This window comes from Petaurus breviceps, unplaced genomic scaffold (genome assembly GCF_028583685.1).
Source record: "Petaurus breviceps papuanus isolate PSGF00001 unplaced genomic scaffold, PetGlider_PUasm1.0 90879, whole genome shotgun sequence".
Lineage (NCBI taxonomy): Eukaryota > Metazoa > Chordata > Mammalia > Diprotodontia > Petauridae > Petaurus > Petaurus breviceps.
The window spans coordinates 8,657,075-8,671,924 of record NW_027187368.1 but is presented as its reverse complement, the minus strand read 5'-3'; the positions used below and the strand labels follow the sequence as shown (position 1 = coordinate 8,671,924).

The 14,850-nt window shown below is 37.8% G+C and overlaps 1 protein-coding gene across 2 annotated transcripts in view; it reads right to left on the bottom strand.

Annotated features, from left to right (window-relative positions):
- The window catches only part of ASTN2 (astrotactin 2), a 1,158,830-nt gene that overhangs the window by 777,415 nt on the left and 366,565 nt on the right, over positions 1-14,850 (bottom strand). For both annotated transcript variants that reach the window (XM_069073820.1, XM_069073821.1), the window contains one exon: positions 12,021-12,128. In XM_069073820.1, coding sequence (XP_068929921.1) covers positions 12,021-12,128 — 108 coding nt within the window. The remainder of the gene's footprint in view (positions 1-12,020; positions 12,129-14,850) is intronic.

Sequence of the window (14,850 nt, the reverse complement as noted above, 5' to 3'; positions counted from 1 at the left end):
ATCAACTTGACAGTAAGGATAGTCCCATTCCATTTAATTGAACAAGAATTTATCAAGTGCCTACTATGTGCCAAGCACTGAGCTGGATATAATAAAGGCTCCATTTCCTTTCTTTCAAGTTCCCTTAAGACACCAGTCCCTGGCCACTGTATTTATGCTGGCCTGCCTGGTAACAAACGGCTGGTTACCATGCGGAGGGCGACAGCTAAGCGATTAGTGAAATTTGTTACCCGTGCGTCTCTGAACAAAATTAAATTAAAAGTGCTACTTTGCTGTCAAGATAAGGGCCAGGCTGGTGAGATAATTTTTCACTCTCAAACACTCAATTACCCAGTGAGGCTGGATCAGATATAATAAAAAAAGGAAGAAAAAAAAGGGGAAAATACAGAAGCAAAGCCTAGAGGAACAGATGTAAGGGTTGTTATCTCTATCAGTGGCCAGGGAAAGTAAAAGAGGCTGTTGCCATAGTGATGGGCTGGACCACTTGAGGTAGATGGAAGATGGAGTCTTGTTTAGATCTGATACTCCCTAGTGAAGCAACCTTTGGCCTGTGGTGTTTTTGACCTGGTATGAAAGTGATGGTTGTTAGACCAGACGAGTGAGAATGGTACACTGAGGAATCATAGAAGCTAAGAGCTAGAAAGGACTATCTAAAGATTGCCTAGTTCAGCCTTTTAATTTTAAAGGTGAAAGAAATCTAGTAACTGGTCCAAGGCTATATTGGTAGGTGTAATGGCGCTGGGACAAAATTTTTGCTCATCTTCTCCTCTCTATCCTCTCTGCCCATGATCACTTTCTCCCAAAGGATCTTCCAAATTCACCTCCTTCTATGAAACCTTCCTTGCCTTCCCTTAGATTCAACTCGAATAAGTCCCTCAGTAAGGTTCCTAAAATTCTTAATTGATGTGCAGAGTTTCATGGAGTATTATAATGCATTTATTTTCAAAGTGAGAAAGGAATTTATAGAAGATAGGCCATAAGATTTAGAACAAGAAAAGATGTTAAAGATTGTCAAACTGAAACCCATTATTTTATAGATTCATAAACTGAGGATCAGTATGGTTAAACAAATTCTCCAAAGGTAAACAGATTATAAATGTAAGTTGTGGGATCCAGACCCTAGTCCTGTAACTACAAATCTAATTTCCTTTCCCATATTTGTTGCTGAAGTCTAGAAGATAGATTTCCTGTTTCTCAGTCCAATGACCTTACTACTGGACCATGTCAGGCCATATGCTTAATGTGTCCCTGAAATGCAATGTCTTGGTGATTAGGGCAGAGGATGTATGTGTTTTGATAGGAGGTTAGGACATGACAATGTCCATAGCTTGTTCTTCTTATAGGGGTTAACAATATGACTTTGATCTTACTTCCAATATGAGCCCTACATACATCATCGAGGGGAATAACCCTTGTAGAGGAGGGACCCACATAAATAATGTCAAATAGTTTAACATCAGATGTGGTTTTATCAATGGAAATGTCATTGAAGATGAAGATACATTGTTGCTGAATTACAAGAAACACTGAACTTTTCCATCTGACTCCCAAAACCTCCTTTACAGGTTGTCCCTCCAATTAGAATGTGAGTTCCCTGCAATCTTGCTATTCTGTTGTATCCCCAGGGTGCAGGACAGTACTTTGGATCTTGTCTTCCACTATCTATGATGGAATTATGGAAATATCAAGTTGATATAACCAGAGGACTACTTGGAGGAATGAAGGCAGGGGGAAAATGTTAGGTGACACCAAAACCTCCCCATCTTACCACAAGCATGAATCAGTCCCTGAAATAATTCTGAAACTGTATGAGAATTCCACCTCCTTTTTAATGCCATTTGGCCCAGCACCCTGTCAGCACAGACTTCAAACTAAAGGAGACGGCTGTCAGGAATGAAACTGGAGACAAAAGGCGATAAACCAAACATGTCATTTTTCGTTGCTTACACTGGTAAGAAGGAATAATCAGTCTCTTTCACTTTCTACCTTTACAAGAATGCTCAGTGGGATTTTCCCACCCCCCTTTAAGTATGGTGAAAAATATACAGCACTCCTTTATCCTTTCCAATTTTGTTGTCATTTTTCTTCCTAATCCCAAAGAAAGCTTGGTATGTGGGGAAAAAGTCCATAGGATTAGGGTTAAGAGAGGGTAGATAATTGAGACATTGTATGGTCTGGTTCCTTCCTTTTAAAGGTTAGGAAAGTGATTAGTAGAGAGGTTAAGGGACCTGTACAAATCATCAAATCATAAAGGGAATAAATAGCAAAGTTGGGATTCAAACAAAGGGCCACTGATTTTGAACAGGGAGAGAAAATAAGAGAGAGGAGTCAAGGGGGAAGAGTGAGAAGGACAGGGAGAGAGAGAGGGAGAAAACAAGAACAGCAAATAATGTGATGTCAGGTCCCCTTCTTGATTTCTCTCTGTTTAGAGACTCATAAAAAATACCAAAATAAGAATGGTCTTTAGGATTCAGACATGTTAAGAGTATTAGAGCAGGAAGCAACCTTAAAATATGGAATGTCTAAGCTAGAAGAAATCTTAAAACATAGACTATTAGAGTTATAACAAGACTTACTTCATGGAATATTAAAGCATAAATGAGCATTCGATATGCTAATGTTAAAAACTCCCACAATGTTAGAGCTATGAATGTTTAAGCTAGATGAAACCTTAAAATACCAAATATTAGAAATGGAAAAGAACTGACCTCAGAACAGAGATTTTGGAGCTGAATAGGATCTGAAAACAATCATTTTTAGGACTGGAAAAAAACGTTAGAGACAATTTCTCTTCATTTTGTGGATAAAGAAAAGGACTACAGAAAAGAATTGGTATGCTAAAATAGAGAAAGCTTTTAGTAAGCTCTTATGCTGTACCTAGCAAGGTCATATAGTTTTTTTAGTGACGGAATCTAGATTTTCTTACTTCCAGTTAAACTAGAAGAAAAACTAGTTAAGCTATTCATTATAAGGCAAAAAAAAAATCATTTCCCCCCAGCATGTGTCTATCTGAGAGAGTTGACATGAGGCTGGTGTGTATAGATGGGACTTGCCAGTTTCATTTAAGAACAATCCCATCAGTCTAGACCCACAGAGCTGCTTCTCACAGATGTCATTTTCACAGAGTATCTATTTTGTGGTTGTTCACTTAGACCTCTACAAGTCAACTGCAATGCTTCCATGACCACTGGATTGCACTGAAACATACTGTGTGTCACATGGACTGATTTTTCAATATGGTCTCCCACTATTACCGCTAGCACCATGGCCAGAGATATTAAGGCAAATGAGTACTATGTGATGAATCAGCACTATGGAAAGGGACAGCACCAAGCTTTTTTTTGTAATAGAGCTATCTTACACTGTAATGAGTTAGGGAGGAGGAAAGGAGTAACTCATAGCCAATTAGCATAAGACCTTATTTGTAGAACTCAGTAATTATTTTCATATTACTTAGAAGATGACTCAGATGCAAGTGAATCTTTACAACTTTATAAAGTTTGTGTCTTTCCTGTGTGCTGACCTCTGAGAAATAGGCTAGGGGAACTGAATGTGTTTATTGATCCCTGGGTATATCATGTGTTATGACTATACTGGGGAAGTCGCAGATGGACCAGTTTTCTAGAATTAGACCTAGGATAAGGACTTCTGGGATAGTATGGGACTCCATCTCTGATATAGCACTTGTTTGATATTTCTCTTCATCTACCCTGGGAATGTTATGAGAGCCCCAAATACAATAGTTGAGGTCCAATTACGAGTGGATTTATGTTCACCTTTATGCCTTCTCCATACCCCTTGATGAAATAGCACACTTTAAACCAGTATGTTTGCCATCAAAAATCCATAATCTTCCATCAACATACCAATACAATATACAACTCATCTTTACTAGTGAATGCTCTGTGAATCAGCATAATAGGATATTCCACTTGGCTTGCCTAGCAGCTTAATCTAGTAGAAACAGTATAGGGATGAGATTCAGGAGACCACCTGAACTAAATAGTCTCTAAGAGCTGTTCCAGCTATAGTAATATATGATCGTAACATTTTGATGAGATTTCCCATTACTGAATGTCTTCAAAGGGTCCTATGTGTTTAGTGTGTGTGTGAGAGAGAGAAAGAGAGAGAGCGAGAGAGAGAGTGAGTGAGAGATTATGCATATGAATATTATGAAGATTCTTGTTCAGATATGGGTCAAACTAGATGACTTTTGAGGACTCTTCTAACTCCAAAATTCCAAGTCTGTAATTTTTGGTAATGTGTTGAGAAAACTGGTACTCATTCTAGAGAACATCATACCTCAATCCTGAGACATAGCTAATTATTCCAGGAATTTGACACACCAGCATTCCAGTGGACAAGAAGATACCCCAAAGACTTTTTTGGTTTTGCTCAATTTGTTAGCACATTTATTAACTGTGTAACCACTGATGAGTCACTAAAACCTTTGAGTGTTGGTTTCCTTATCTATCCCCCAATGGGGACAATAGTATTTACATTATTTGTAGGATTTTTATCAGGCTTAAATGAGATGTTTGTAAAATGCTTTGTAAACATTAAAGTGCTATCAATGACAACTGTTGTTTATATGTATATATGTGTACACACAATATACATATCTATTTGTGTATATGCATGTTTGTGCATACACATATGCATGTATACACACATATACATATATTCATATATACATATATACACACCCACCCACATATAATATGTATTCATATACATTTGGAATCTAGATAGGTTTTTTTTTCTGTTTATTCTGTCCAATATAATCTGTATGAAGCATTTGTTCTTTCAAATAAATTTTTCACATTGTTAACCTTAAGACATTGGGCAGGCAATATAGATGAGATGGGTTGACTGTGGAGCTATGCCAGGATAAATACCAAGGTTACAGTGTTTCTAGCTAAGTCAAAAATTCCTTGGTCTATGTACCTTTAAAAATAATCAAGAATCAAGTGTAGTTCATAGAGTACTGGAACAGAAGTCAGGAAACCTGGGTTCTACTCTAAGTTTTCCCACTAACAAGCTATGCACTTGGGTAAGTCACTTGCCTTTTTAAGACCTTGGTTTATTCATTGGTAAAATAAGGAAGTTGGATTAGATGATTTCTAGGTCCCTTTAAATGTAACATTTTATTTTCTACCATCTTATGTTCTGAAGCCCCTTCTAGTTTGGATCATTTATATCTGGGCATTCTATGTTTGGCTCTAACATTCTATATGCTAACATTCTATGATGCTATGAAATTTTTCCTAAGTACCCTCTCTATTTTTAGCTTTACATTAAACTTTGAGGGGAGATGGAGTAGCCCTAGTCACTATCCTTAAAGAGCATATGTGAGAAATGGGACATTCTGGGCACATTAAAAATATCCACTATATTGAAATTTACCTCTTAGCTTCTGATATGCCCCCCTGTACAGATCATAAGTCCCCCTTGATTTGACATTTAGTTATAGGATCTCATATTCACTATTTTCTTGATGATACCTTCATTTTCTTTTCTTCCAAGAAAAAAAAATAATTATCAGCTCTCCAAGGGCACAGACCTTATTTTTACCTTCTGAGTCTCCCACAGTAAACTGGAACAGTTATTGGCTCACAAACAGTACCCAATAAACTTAATGTGGTTTTAAATGAAGATTAATTTATAACTGACAATATCCCTAGGAGTGAACAACCATTAAGAGTTACTAAACCGATGCCCAAAACCATAGATTTAGAATTGGAAAGGACCTCAGATGGCATCAAATACAAATGTGCCATTTTACAAATGAGCCACTGAGAGTCAGTAAGGCTAAGTCATTTGCCCAAGATTACATCACATAACTAATAGGCATCTGAGGTGGGACCTTATTTATACAAATAAAGCATGAAAATATCTGTATTTACCAAACACCATTAAAATGGAGCATCTTCCCTAATAAAAAAATAAATTTTGCTTTTGAAATAAATTGATGATAACAGAATCTCAGAATATTAGAACTTCAAAGAACATTGAAGACCATCTAGTCCAATGTCCTCATTTTATACAGTTGAGTAACCCCAAAAGATTTGTGACTTTTTTAAGATCACTATTAAGCAGAAGTGCAAAGATTCCAGCTTAGATCTTATGACCCCAAATCCACTATACTATTCTTTTTTTTGGATTCCTTAAAATACTGGTAGCTCTGATGGAATATTAAACAAGATTTGATATGCAAAAATTTCATTTGTGAACTTTCTAGCCAATATCTATTACATAAAATATGTTACAGCATACATGTAATAAATTGTATTAGAGGCAGAAGAAAAGAACATTTCCCTGTTTTCTTGCTTTCTTTCTCTTTTTTCCCCCTCATAACCTCTCCTATCACACCCAAGAAATGGAGAAACCTGAGTCTTAGTCTGGTCCTACCTTTGCCTGAGAATCTCACTTTCAGAAAGGAAAAAAGAGGTAACTAGAATATCATGGTTCATGTCTTGGGCTTGACTGCAGGCCCTTTAACTCCTGGTCAATCTAAGTTTCCAGTAGATTCTGATGTATCTGTCATTGAGAGAGATGTACCTCACACAGGCTTCCTCCTCAACTATTCTGAAGCAGTGGGCTAGTTTGAAGTGGTGGGAAACATGGATAGAAGAGACGACAGACAGGGAAGCTTGGTTTATTCTAAGGCTTGCAGAAATGCCGCATGGAGACACTGCTTCTCAGGGTGACGGGAGGGGGCTGGAAGCTGTCCTCCTCCTCTCGTCCCCCCCCTCCGCTTCTCATCCCTACCATACAGCCACAAAGCCTCATTAAGCACATCACGTTGCTCAGAAATGACAGAAACTACAGCTGAACTCGAGGAAACAAGGTTATACAGTATTTGCAAACAGGTTGACGGCTACCAGGGAATCACTGCACTTGACATACTCCTGCTGCTTGATAGTTGAGGTTGGTAGTAGTAGTTGGTTTTTTTACAGGCATTTTTAAAAGGTGAGACATACAGAGTGGAGTGAAAAACACTGCGGGTTTCCCTGACAAATTCATTTTTTCTCCACAGGGAGAGATGAAAAGAGAAGAAAGAGGAAAGAAAGGGAAGACCCCTTTCCTACAAAGGCAAGTGACAAGAAATTACCATTGATGTTGCAGATAGAAGAATGGGCTTAAATCTAATAAACATTACCCAGAAGCAGATTAGAAAGTGTGCTTTAGAATATGATAACAACAATAATTGTGGTTGTTGTTATGACCAGAATTTATGGGATCCAAAACAAACATTTGGCAAAGAGCCAAATCCAGTCCTCAGTCGGTTTTTGTATGGCCTGTAAGTTTAAGAAGGGTTCCATACAAAAACAGGCAAAGGGCAGCATTTGTCCCCCAGGCCATATTTTGCCTGTCTTTGTTACAGACTGTCTAGGTCTATAGGATAATAATAGGTCATAATTTTATAGTGTTTTAAGATTTCCAAAATATTTTCTTGGAAACACATAAATATTATAATATTCATTTTACATTCCCAGGGAGATCATAGGACCATTGGATTTGGAGCTTTAAGAAATCTTAGAGACCACATAGTCCAAAATACTCATTTTCAGATGAAGAGGCTAGGTGACTTTTCCTGGGTCACACAGTTACTGTCTGAGTCATCAGGATTTGAAACTAGGTCATTTGACTCTAAGTTCTGGGCCCTTTCTACAAGACCACCCTGCCTTTCAAGAGATTAGAGCTGGATGGGATTTTAAGGATGTTAGTCCAAGGCACTCATTTTAAATATGAGGAAATTGAGGCAAAGAGAAGGAAAGTGGCCTGCCCAAGGTTACATAGCCAGTAATTACTGCACGGAGACACTGTTTGTCAGGGTAGTCAGCAAATAACAAAACTGAAATTCAAGCCTCAGTCTTCTCTAGGGCTTTTCCCACAAAAAGGGAGTCCAGTCCCCTCAATGGATAGATGACAAAGAGATGCCAAAGATGCTGTGAAGAAAACACAGGCAGTAAATACCATGGCCAGAGAGCTAGAATCCAACCCTCTACTTCTTACTGAGTTGCCAATGATCCAGCTGCCTTCTGAAGGACATCTGCTCTAGCAAAGGCTGCTTCCTTTAGATTGTATGTCATAGGGAAAGAGCACTGTATTTGTAGTGATAGCATCTGGATTTGGGTCAAAGGTCTGGTTCTTACCAACTGTGTGGCATTAGGCAAATCTTTAACCCTATGGGCTCCAGATACCGCATCTGCAAAATGAGAGGATTGGCCTAGGGGGTCTCTAATGTAAGATCCTTTGTAGCTCCACATATATCGGTCCTACAAATGACAGCAATAACAAAATCTTGATTTGGGGTACACAGCTCAGCTTTTATCTTCGGGCACAGTTGAGGATTTATTGTGAATTAAGTAAGGATCCACAGTATGATCAACTTAGCTCATGCTCTATCTTTTCCTCTCCTCTCTTCCTCTATCCTTTTGCATTCATCTCCTTCTCTGTCACAGACACAGTCAGGCTGTCTCACCCTGATACACAGGGCTTTGCTGACTCATTGCATTTTCAAGGAAAGTAATGCTATATGGAGATATGGTTGTAGTAGAAAGGGGAAGGGAGAGATAATGGTGATAAAGGGGAAAGCTTGGACTAATGAGCATAGCAACGATATGTTTAAGGGTAAGAAGGCTCATTCCATTCTAAGGCTATACTCCCATATTCTCCATGGGAGAGCAGCAGAGAAAAGTGGAGGTGAAGGATGAAAGGAAGGGCTTCATAGTTAAGTGCAAATATTAACCCTATTCAGCTGTTAAATTTTATCTGTCAAATCCCCTTCCCAGCTCAGACATTCTATGATTCAGTCTCTGGGAGACATTTACCAAGTTCAAGCTCAAGCAAGAAAATACTGTATATTTCTATGCATTCTACTTTAATTTGGTGAATGATGCATTGTCACGTGCCTTTACCTTGGAAATTAAATAGTACAAGGCGAAATATAAACAAAACAACATGTATTCTCTAAGAGACAGAAGAGATTAGGAGAAGACACCATCACCTTTCCTATGAGACAAGTAACAAGAAGTCACTTGTCATATAACAATTAAACATAGAGATATATGTAACATAACAAGAAAGATCAATGATTGTCCCTTTACTCTTCTCCCCTGCCTCCCGTTTCCCTTACTCTCATCTTCACATCTACCTCAAGGTGGATAATTTGCCTTAGAGTATCTTACAATTTTACAGCACTTTGAAACTTTCAAAGTATTTTCACATCCATGGCCTTGTTGGAATGTCACAAATACCCTCTGATATATGCAGGGAAAATTGTAAAGAAAACCTTCTTAGCAATGTGAACTTCCTCAAAATAGTACAGAGTGGGCTGTCTCAGGAGAGGGTAGTAACCCTCCCCATACACACACTTTTTGCTTCAAGTTTTCAAGCAGACACTGGATAACCTATTTTCAAGATGGTGTGAAGGAAATTTCTGTTGAAGTTCAAGTTGAACTAGATGATCTCTAAGGTTTCTTTCAACCATGGTGTTTTGTGGCTTTGTGATTTTGCATTTTTATACCAATTCTGTAGGTGAATAAACTGAGGACCAAAGGAGACAAGTAACTTGCATATAGTAAGACATTAAGTCAGTGACAGAGATGGAACTAGATCTATGTTGTCCTGAATATTGGCCCATATTCTACTTGGCCACTCTTATTTTTCTTCCCTTCTCGCCTAGTCCCTTTCTCTTCCTCCCCATGTCTACTTTCCAGACACAATCTCCAGAATTTTACAGGTTTGTGATTCAAGAGCCCTCTCAATGCTGTCTCTATCTTGGTGTGTTACCTTGGATAATCACTAACCTTTCATTACTATATTCAATTTATCTTGTCCTTTTAGGGATATATCACTTTCTTGTGATGCTCTGTGCAATAAAAGAGACTCTACATACAAGCCCAGAGACAATGATTAAAAAAATGCACTTGGCTCTTTGGTCACTCTATTTAATATCTTAATCAGAGAGGCTATAAGACTCTTACTTCTAGTCCCCAGGGCCAGTGCTCTATCTTTGTTCGTTGCTAAGTCCAGCATACTTAACAAACAACAAACAAATTAGATGCAGAAAAGCTTTAATCCTAGTTGGATGGGATGATGCATGGTGTACTAATATGACAGGAATTTCAGCTCATGAAATAACCACCAGGTAAATATGAGGAGAAAGAAAAAAAAAAGATGAGAGGAAGAGGATTATATGGGGGAGTAGGGAATAGGAGACCAAAGATGAAGAATAAGAGAAAAGAGGACATACAAGTAGGGAAGAAGAGAAGAGAGACAAAAATGGAAGAAGGAAGAAGAAGGATAAAGGAAGAGAGCACTTCTTTAGCAATATTATTGTCAAGAGGATGAGAATTATTGTGAAGGATAACTGAGAATCAGTGGAAGAAAAGCTCAAATTGGATTGTCAGAACAAAATGGCAAGCACAAATCTTATTTGGTGATGAAAGGAATGATGAAGAAGAAAGAAGGATGAAAATGACTGACGAAGAAAGAAAGAACAAGTAGAGGAAGTAATTTTGCTTTAGCAGTGACCTGGATGAAGGTATAGATAGCATGCTTATCATATCTGCAGATTCTATGAGGCTAAGAATAACTAAGTTGGATGGTACAATCACGATCTAGGAAGACCTCAAGCTGTGGCATTAGACACATTATAATAGGACAAGTTTTAAGAGATCTATGTGAAGTCCTACACATGCATTAAAAAATGAATTGCTGAAAGACAGGATAGGGGAGACTTGACTAGGAAGTAATTCATGTCAAAGAGACCTAGAGGACAACACCCAACATGAACCAATAGCATCCCATGGCAGTCCAACAAATTGATGAGACAAGCTACATAAAAAGAGACACATTTGTCCAGGTGGAGAGTAGGAGTTCCACTGTGATGTGCCATGATCAGAATATATGTGAAGTAATGTGGTCAGTTTTAGGTAAAACATTTGAGGAATGGCATTGGTGAACTGTAGCATGTCCAGAAGAGGTCGCCCAAGAAAAGAAGGATACTAGAGAACAATGCTATTTGAGTTAAAGGAAATACAACCTTTTAGCCTGAAAAGAGAAGGCGTATGTAGGAACATAAGATCAAAGATGTAGAGCTGGATGGGACCTCCGAAGCCATATATTTCTATCCTTTATTTTATTGATGTGGAAACTGAGGCATGAAAATTACTTTCAATTATTTAAAAGGATTGTCATAGAGACTTATTTTATTTGGGGCTAGAGAAAGTAGGCAAAATGGATGAGAGTTGCACAGAGTCAGATTTCAGCTTGATACAAAGGAAAAATTCATAAAAGAAGTGACTAATAGTGGAAAGGGTTGCTTTGGGAGGCAATAGGTTCCCTAAAATTAGAAGGCTTTGTGTGGAGGTTATTGGGAATGTTGTAAAAGGGTTTCCTGCTGGGTTAAAAGTTGGATTCAATGACATGTACTGTCCCCTCCAACTCTGAAAGTCTATGATGCTATCAGGAAAGATGAGAACAGAACAGAATAATAGGCAGATGAATGGAATCAGAAGCAGTATGAAAATATAATGGAGATAGCTTGGTTAAATGAGTTTAGGTAGGCTAAACCATTTATGCAGACATCAATAATTTGGTTTTGTTCCTACTCTTTCCTTACCTTTATTTATATTACCAATTCTTTTCTTTTATTATAACTAAATAATCCAGGTTACAGAGTACCATTCTCCTTCTACTTTTATTCTATGTGCTAGAGAACTGGGGGGCTGGTGATTGAGGAGGACAACAGGGAACAGCTGGTGATAGGGGGACAGGGGAGAACTAATTCATAAAAAAGACTCTCTGAAAAGAGAAGAATGAATGACATGCCCACCATCTTATACCTGGAAGGCTTCATTCAGATTTGGGATGAGTTATAGGTGCAAGTCTCTGGACCACTCTCATTATTTGTATTTGTAACAGTTGAACTGATCCTAGCTTGGCTCACGACCTCAAGCTTCCTTGACCTAAGATCCTGCCCAATGCCCTTCATGAATGAGGAAGCTTACCTTTGCTTCGACGCCTGCTCCGATATTGCTCTGTGTAAAAAGTCAGCTGTGTCTCATCATCTGCCTCAGAGCCCGAGTTTCCCTTGGTTCTTCCAAAACCTATTCCCCCTATAAAAAATTGGAAAACATTAGAATTAGCTCCTTGGACATCATAAAGTTGGCAAGTTTTTCATCTAAACCTCAGAAGACCCAGATTTAACTTCTCCCACCCATTACCCAGCACATTCAATATGAATCATAGAACCATATATGATGAAACTGGAAGAGCACAGACCTGTTAAGACCTGTTAGACCTGGAAAGACATTTACAGCACAGAATGCCTGTGCTAGATGTGATCTTAGAGCTCATCTAGCCCATTCTCATATTTTCATAGAATAGGAAAGGGAGACCCAGATCTGTAAATCGAGGGGATTGAACCACATGACTTCTGAAGTCCTGTCATCTTATGTGAATCAGCTTGTCCAAAGTCATACTGCTAGTCAATGGCAGAAGCTAGAATAGAATTCGGGTCTCCTGGATATGCCTTACATTATGATAAATAGAGAAAAAAAATTATTTTTAATTAGATATTTCAAAGTAATTTACCTTATCTAACTAATGCAGGTATCTTTCCTTTCCCAAACTGCTTTGTATTTATTTTTCTGTGTACAAATTGTAAACTGACAAATTTGATGTCTGCATCCCCCCCCCATCATTAGATTGTAAGCTCCTTGAGGACAAAAATTAGTTCCATTCTTTCTTTTCTTCCTTCCTTTTCTTTTTCTTCCTTTCTTTCCATCTAATCCTTGTACCACCAGCATTGATTCTCCAGACTATGTACATAGTGCAGTTCCTTGCACCCAAGAAGCACTTAATAAATGTCTTTAATTTAATTAAAATCACCCAACTTGTTAGGAACACGGGTATTGCATGAAATAGTACGAATTTATATTCTAATCAGATAGAGAAATTCCACTGTAATCCTTACTTCTTATCATTTCTATAAGATTCTGTGACTAGATCTGTGCCATCTCATAAAAGATAGCTGAGATGGTTATTGGCCAGGACATTGGAGGAGAAATTCCATCACATATTATGAGAGTATGTTCTCATAGCTAAGGGTAGCTGTAGGGTGTCCAAGCTACTCTACAAGAAAAATACTAACTGGGGGCTAAGGAGAATCAGGGTTCTTGTTCCTACTCTTTCATTCTCGTGTATGACTTTAAGCAAATCATCTTCTAATTTCCTAATCCATAAAATATGAGATCTTTGGATTAGATGATTTCTAAGGTCTCTTTGAGTTCTAATTGTCTACGAGTCTATAATACTGATAGTTTATTTGAGTATCTACATCATTTAATAAATAATTCATCATGTTACTCTTACTTCTGCTAAAATGCAGGAATTCCAGGCAGAACATTGTACTGGGAGTCTATAATCTAAGCGACAGATCCCTTTCTGTGCTAGTAAGTACAAAGAACATTGGCCCTGGTTCAAAGGAGTTTGGTTAAAGTCCTATATGTGGTTTGGGCTATATGTGTGACTTGTGGAAAGTAATTTAACCTTTTTTCTTGCTTTCCTTAACAGTAAAATGAAGGGTAGGGGAAACCTAGGAGTAGGGATAGGCTAGATGTCCTCTAGACAAGTGGTAATCCATCCAGTTTGAAGAGAAAGGGACCTTAGACATTCACGAATCCAATTCCCAATTTTGACTATGGGTAAAGAAATAGGCTCAAAGAGTTAAAGAGTGATTTGTTCCAAGGTCATACTCAAAATAAAGTTAGGATTTGAACTGAGATCCTCAGCTTCTAAATCCAGGCTCCTTTCATTATATCACTTTTTAAAATTAAATTTCCTTTTAGAATATGGATGTAGCTATCAACAAATAAACAATCCAGCATAAAATGAAAAATAAAGAAGATGGTATGTGAACTTATGCATAGTTTGTTTTTGAAAGCATATACTAAATTTAACAAGGTAGTAACAAAATTGATACTCATGTCTCCTTCTAAACTTCTTGTGGGTTTTTTTCTGTTTGTTTTTAATGTTTATGCTCTTAAGAATAATTTGAACCAGAAATAATATATATTAAACTTAAATAAAAATTGATACTCACATAAATCAGTAACTTAATACTATGTGCATGCATACACACACACACACAGACACACACACTCCAGACTAGTTCCCATAAAAGGTATACATGAACATAAGCTGACTCCTACTCTTCATTTGTCTTAGAAATAAAGATCCATGAGATGTCTGGGTAAACACAGACCTCACTGAGTTGCTCTCCTCAAGTCCCACCTGTATCCTAATTTTCCTAATATAATATATGCTCCCTCTCCACCCTAGCTTAACATGTCCTTAATTAACTCCAAGTCTTGGGTCCTTATTTTTTCCCCCTTCCACATTCAGGCTCAATAGGCTGCAACAGAAAAGATATGAGTTGAAGTTATAATGGTATATACATGTGTACATATGCAATGACTGTTCTAACTAAAGTAACCCACGTTTCTGTCACCTTTAAATTCTACAAAGTGATTTCTACACCTGAAAGTTTATAACATATGTTTGGTTTTAGTCCTTAGAGCCTGCCCAGTTACTCTCTGCCTGCTTCTAGTCCCAACACATTGAAAATTTGGAAAGTTGTTTCCTGGGCATGAATGACTCAGAAGTTGCTACTATGTGGATAAAATGTCTTGTTGACTGTGAACTGAAAAAACCCCCTGCTGACTAGGAGTTTCTGAACTGGAACTGAATGCACATACAAAAAATTTCGACCTGCACATCTTTCAATTTCTTTCCATAGCATTTTTGAGTGAAGAGGTTCCTTTGAGCTACCAGGTA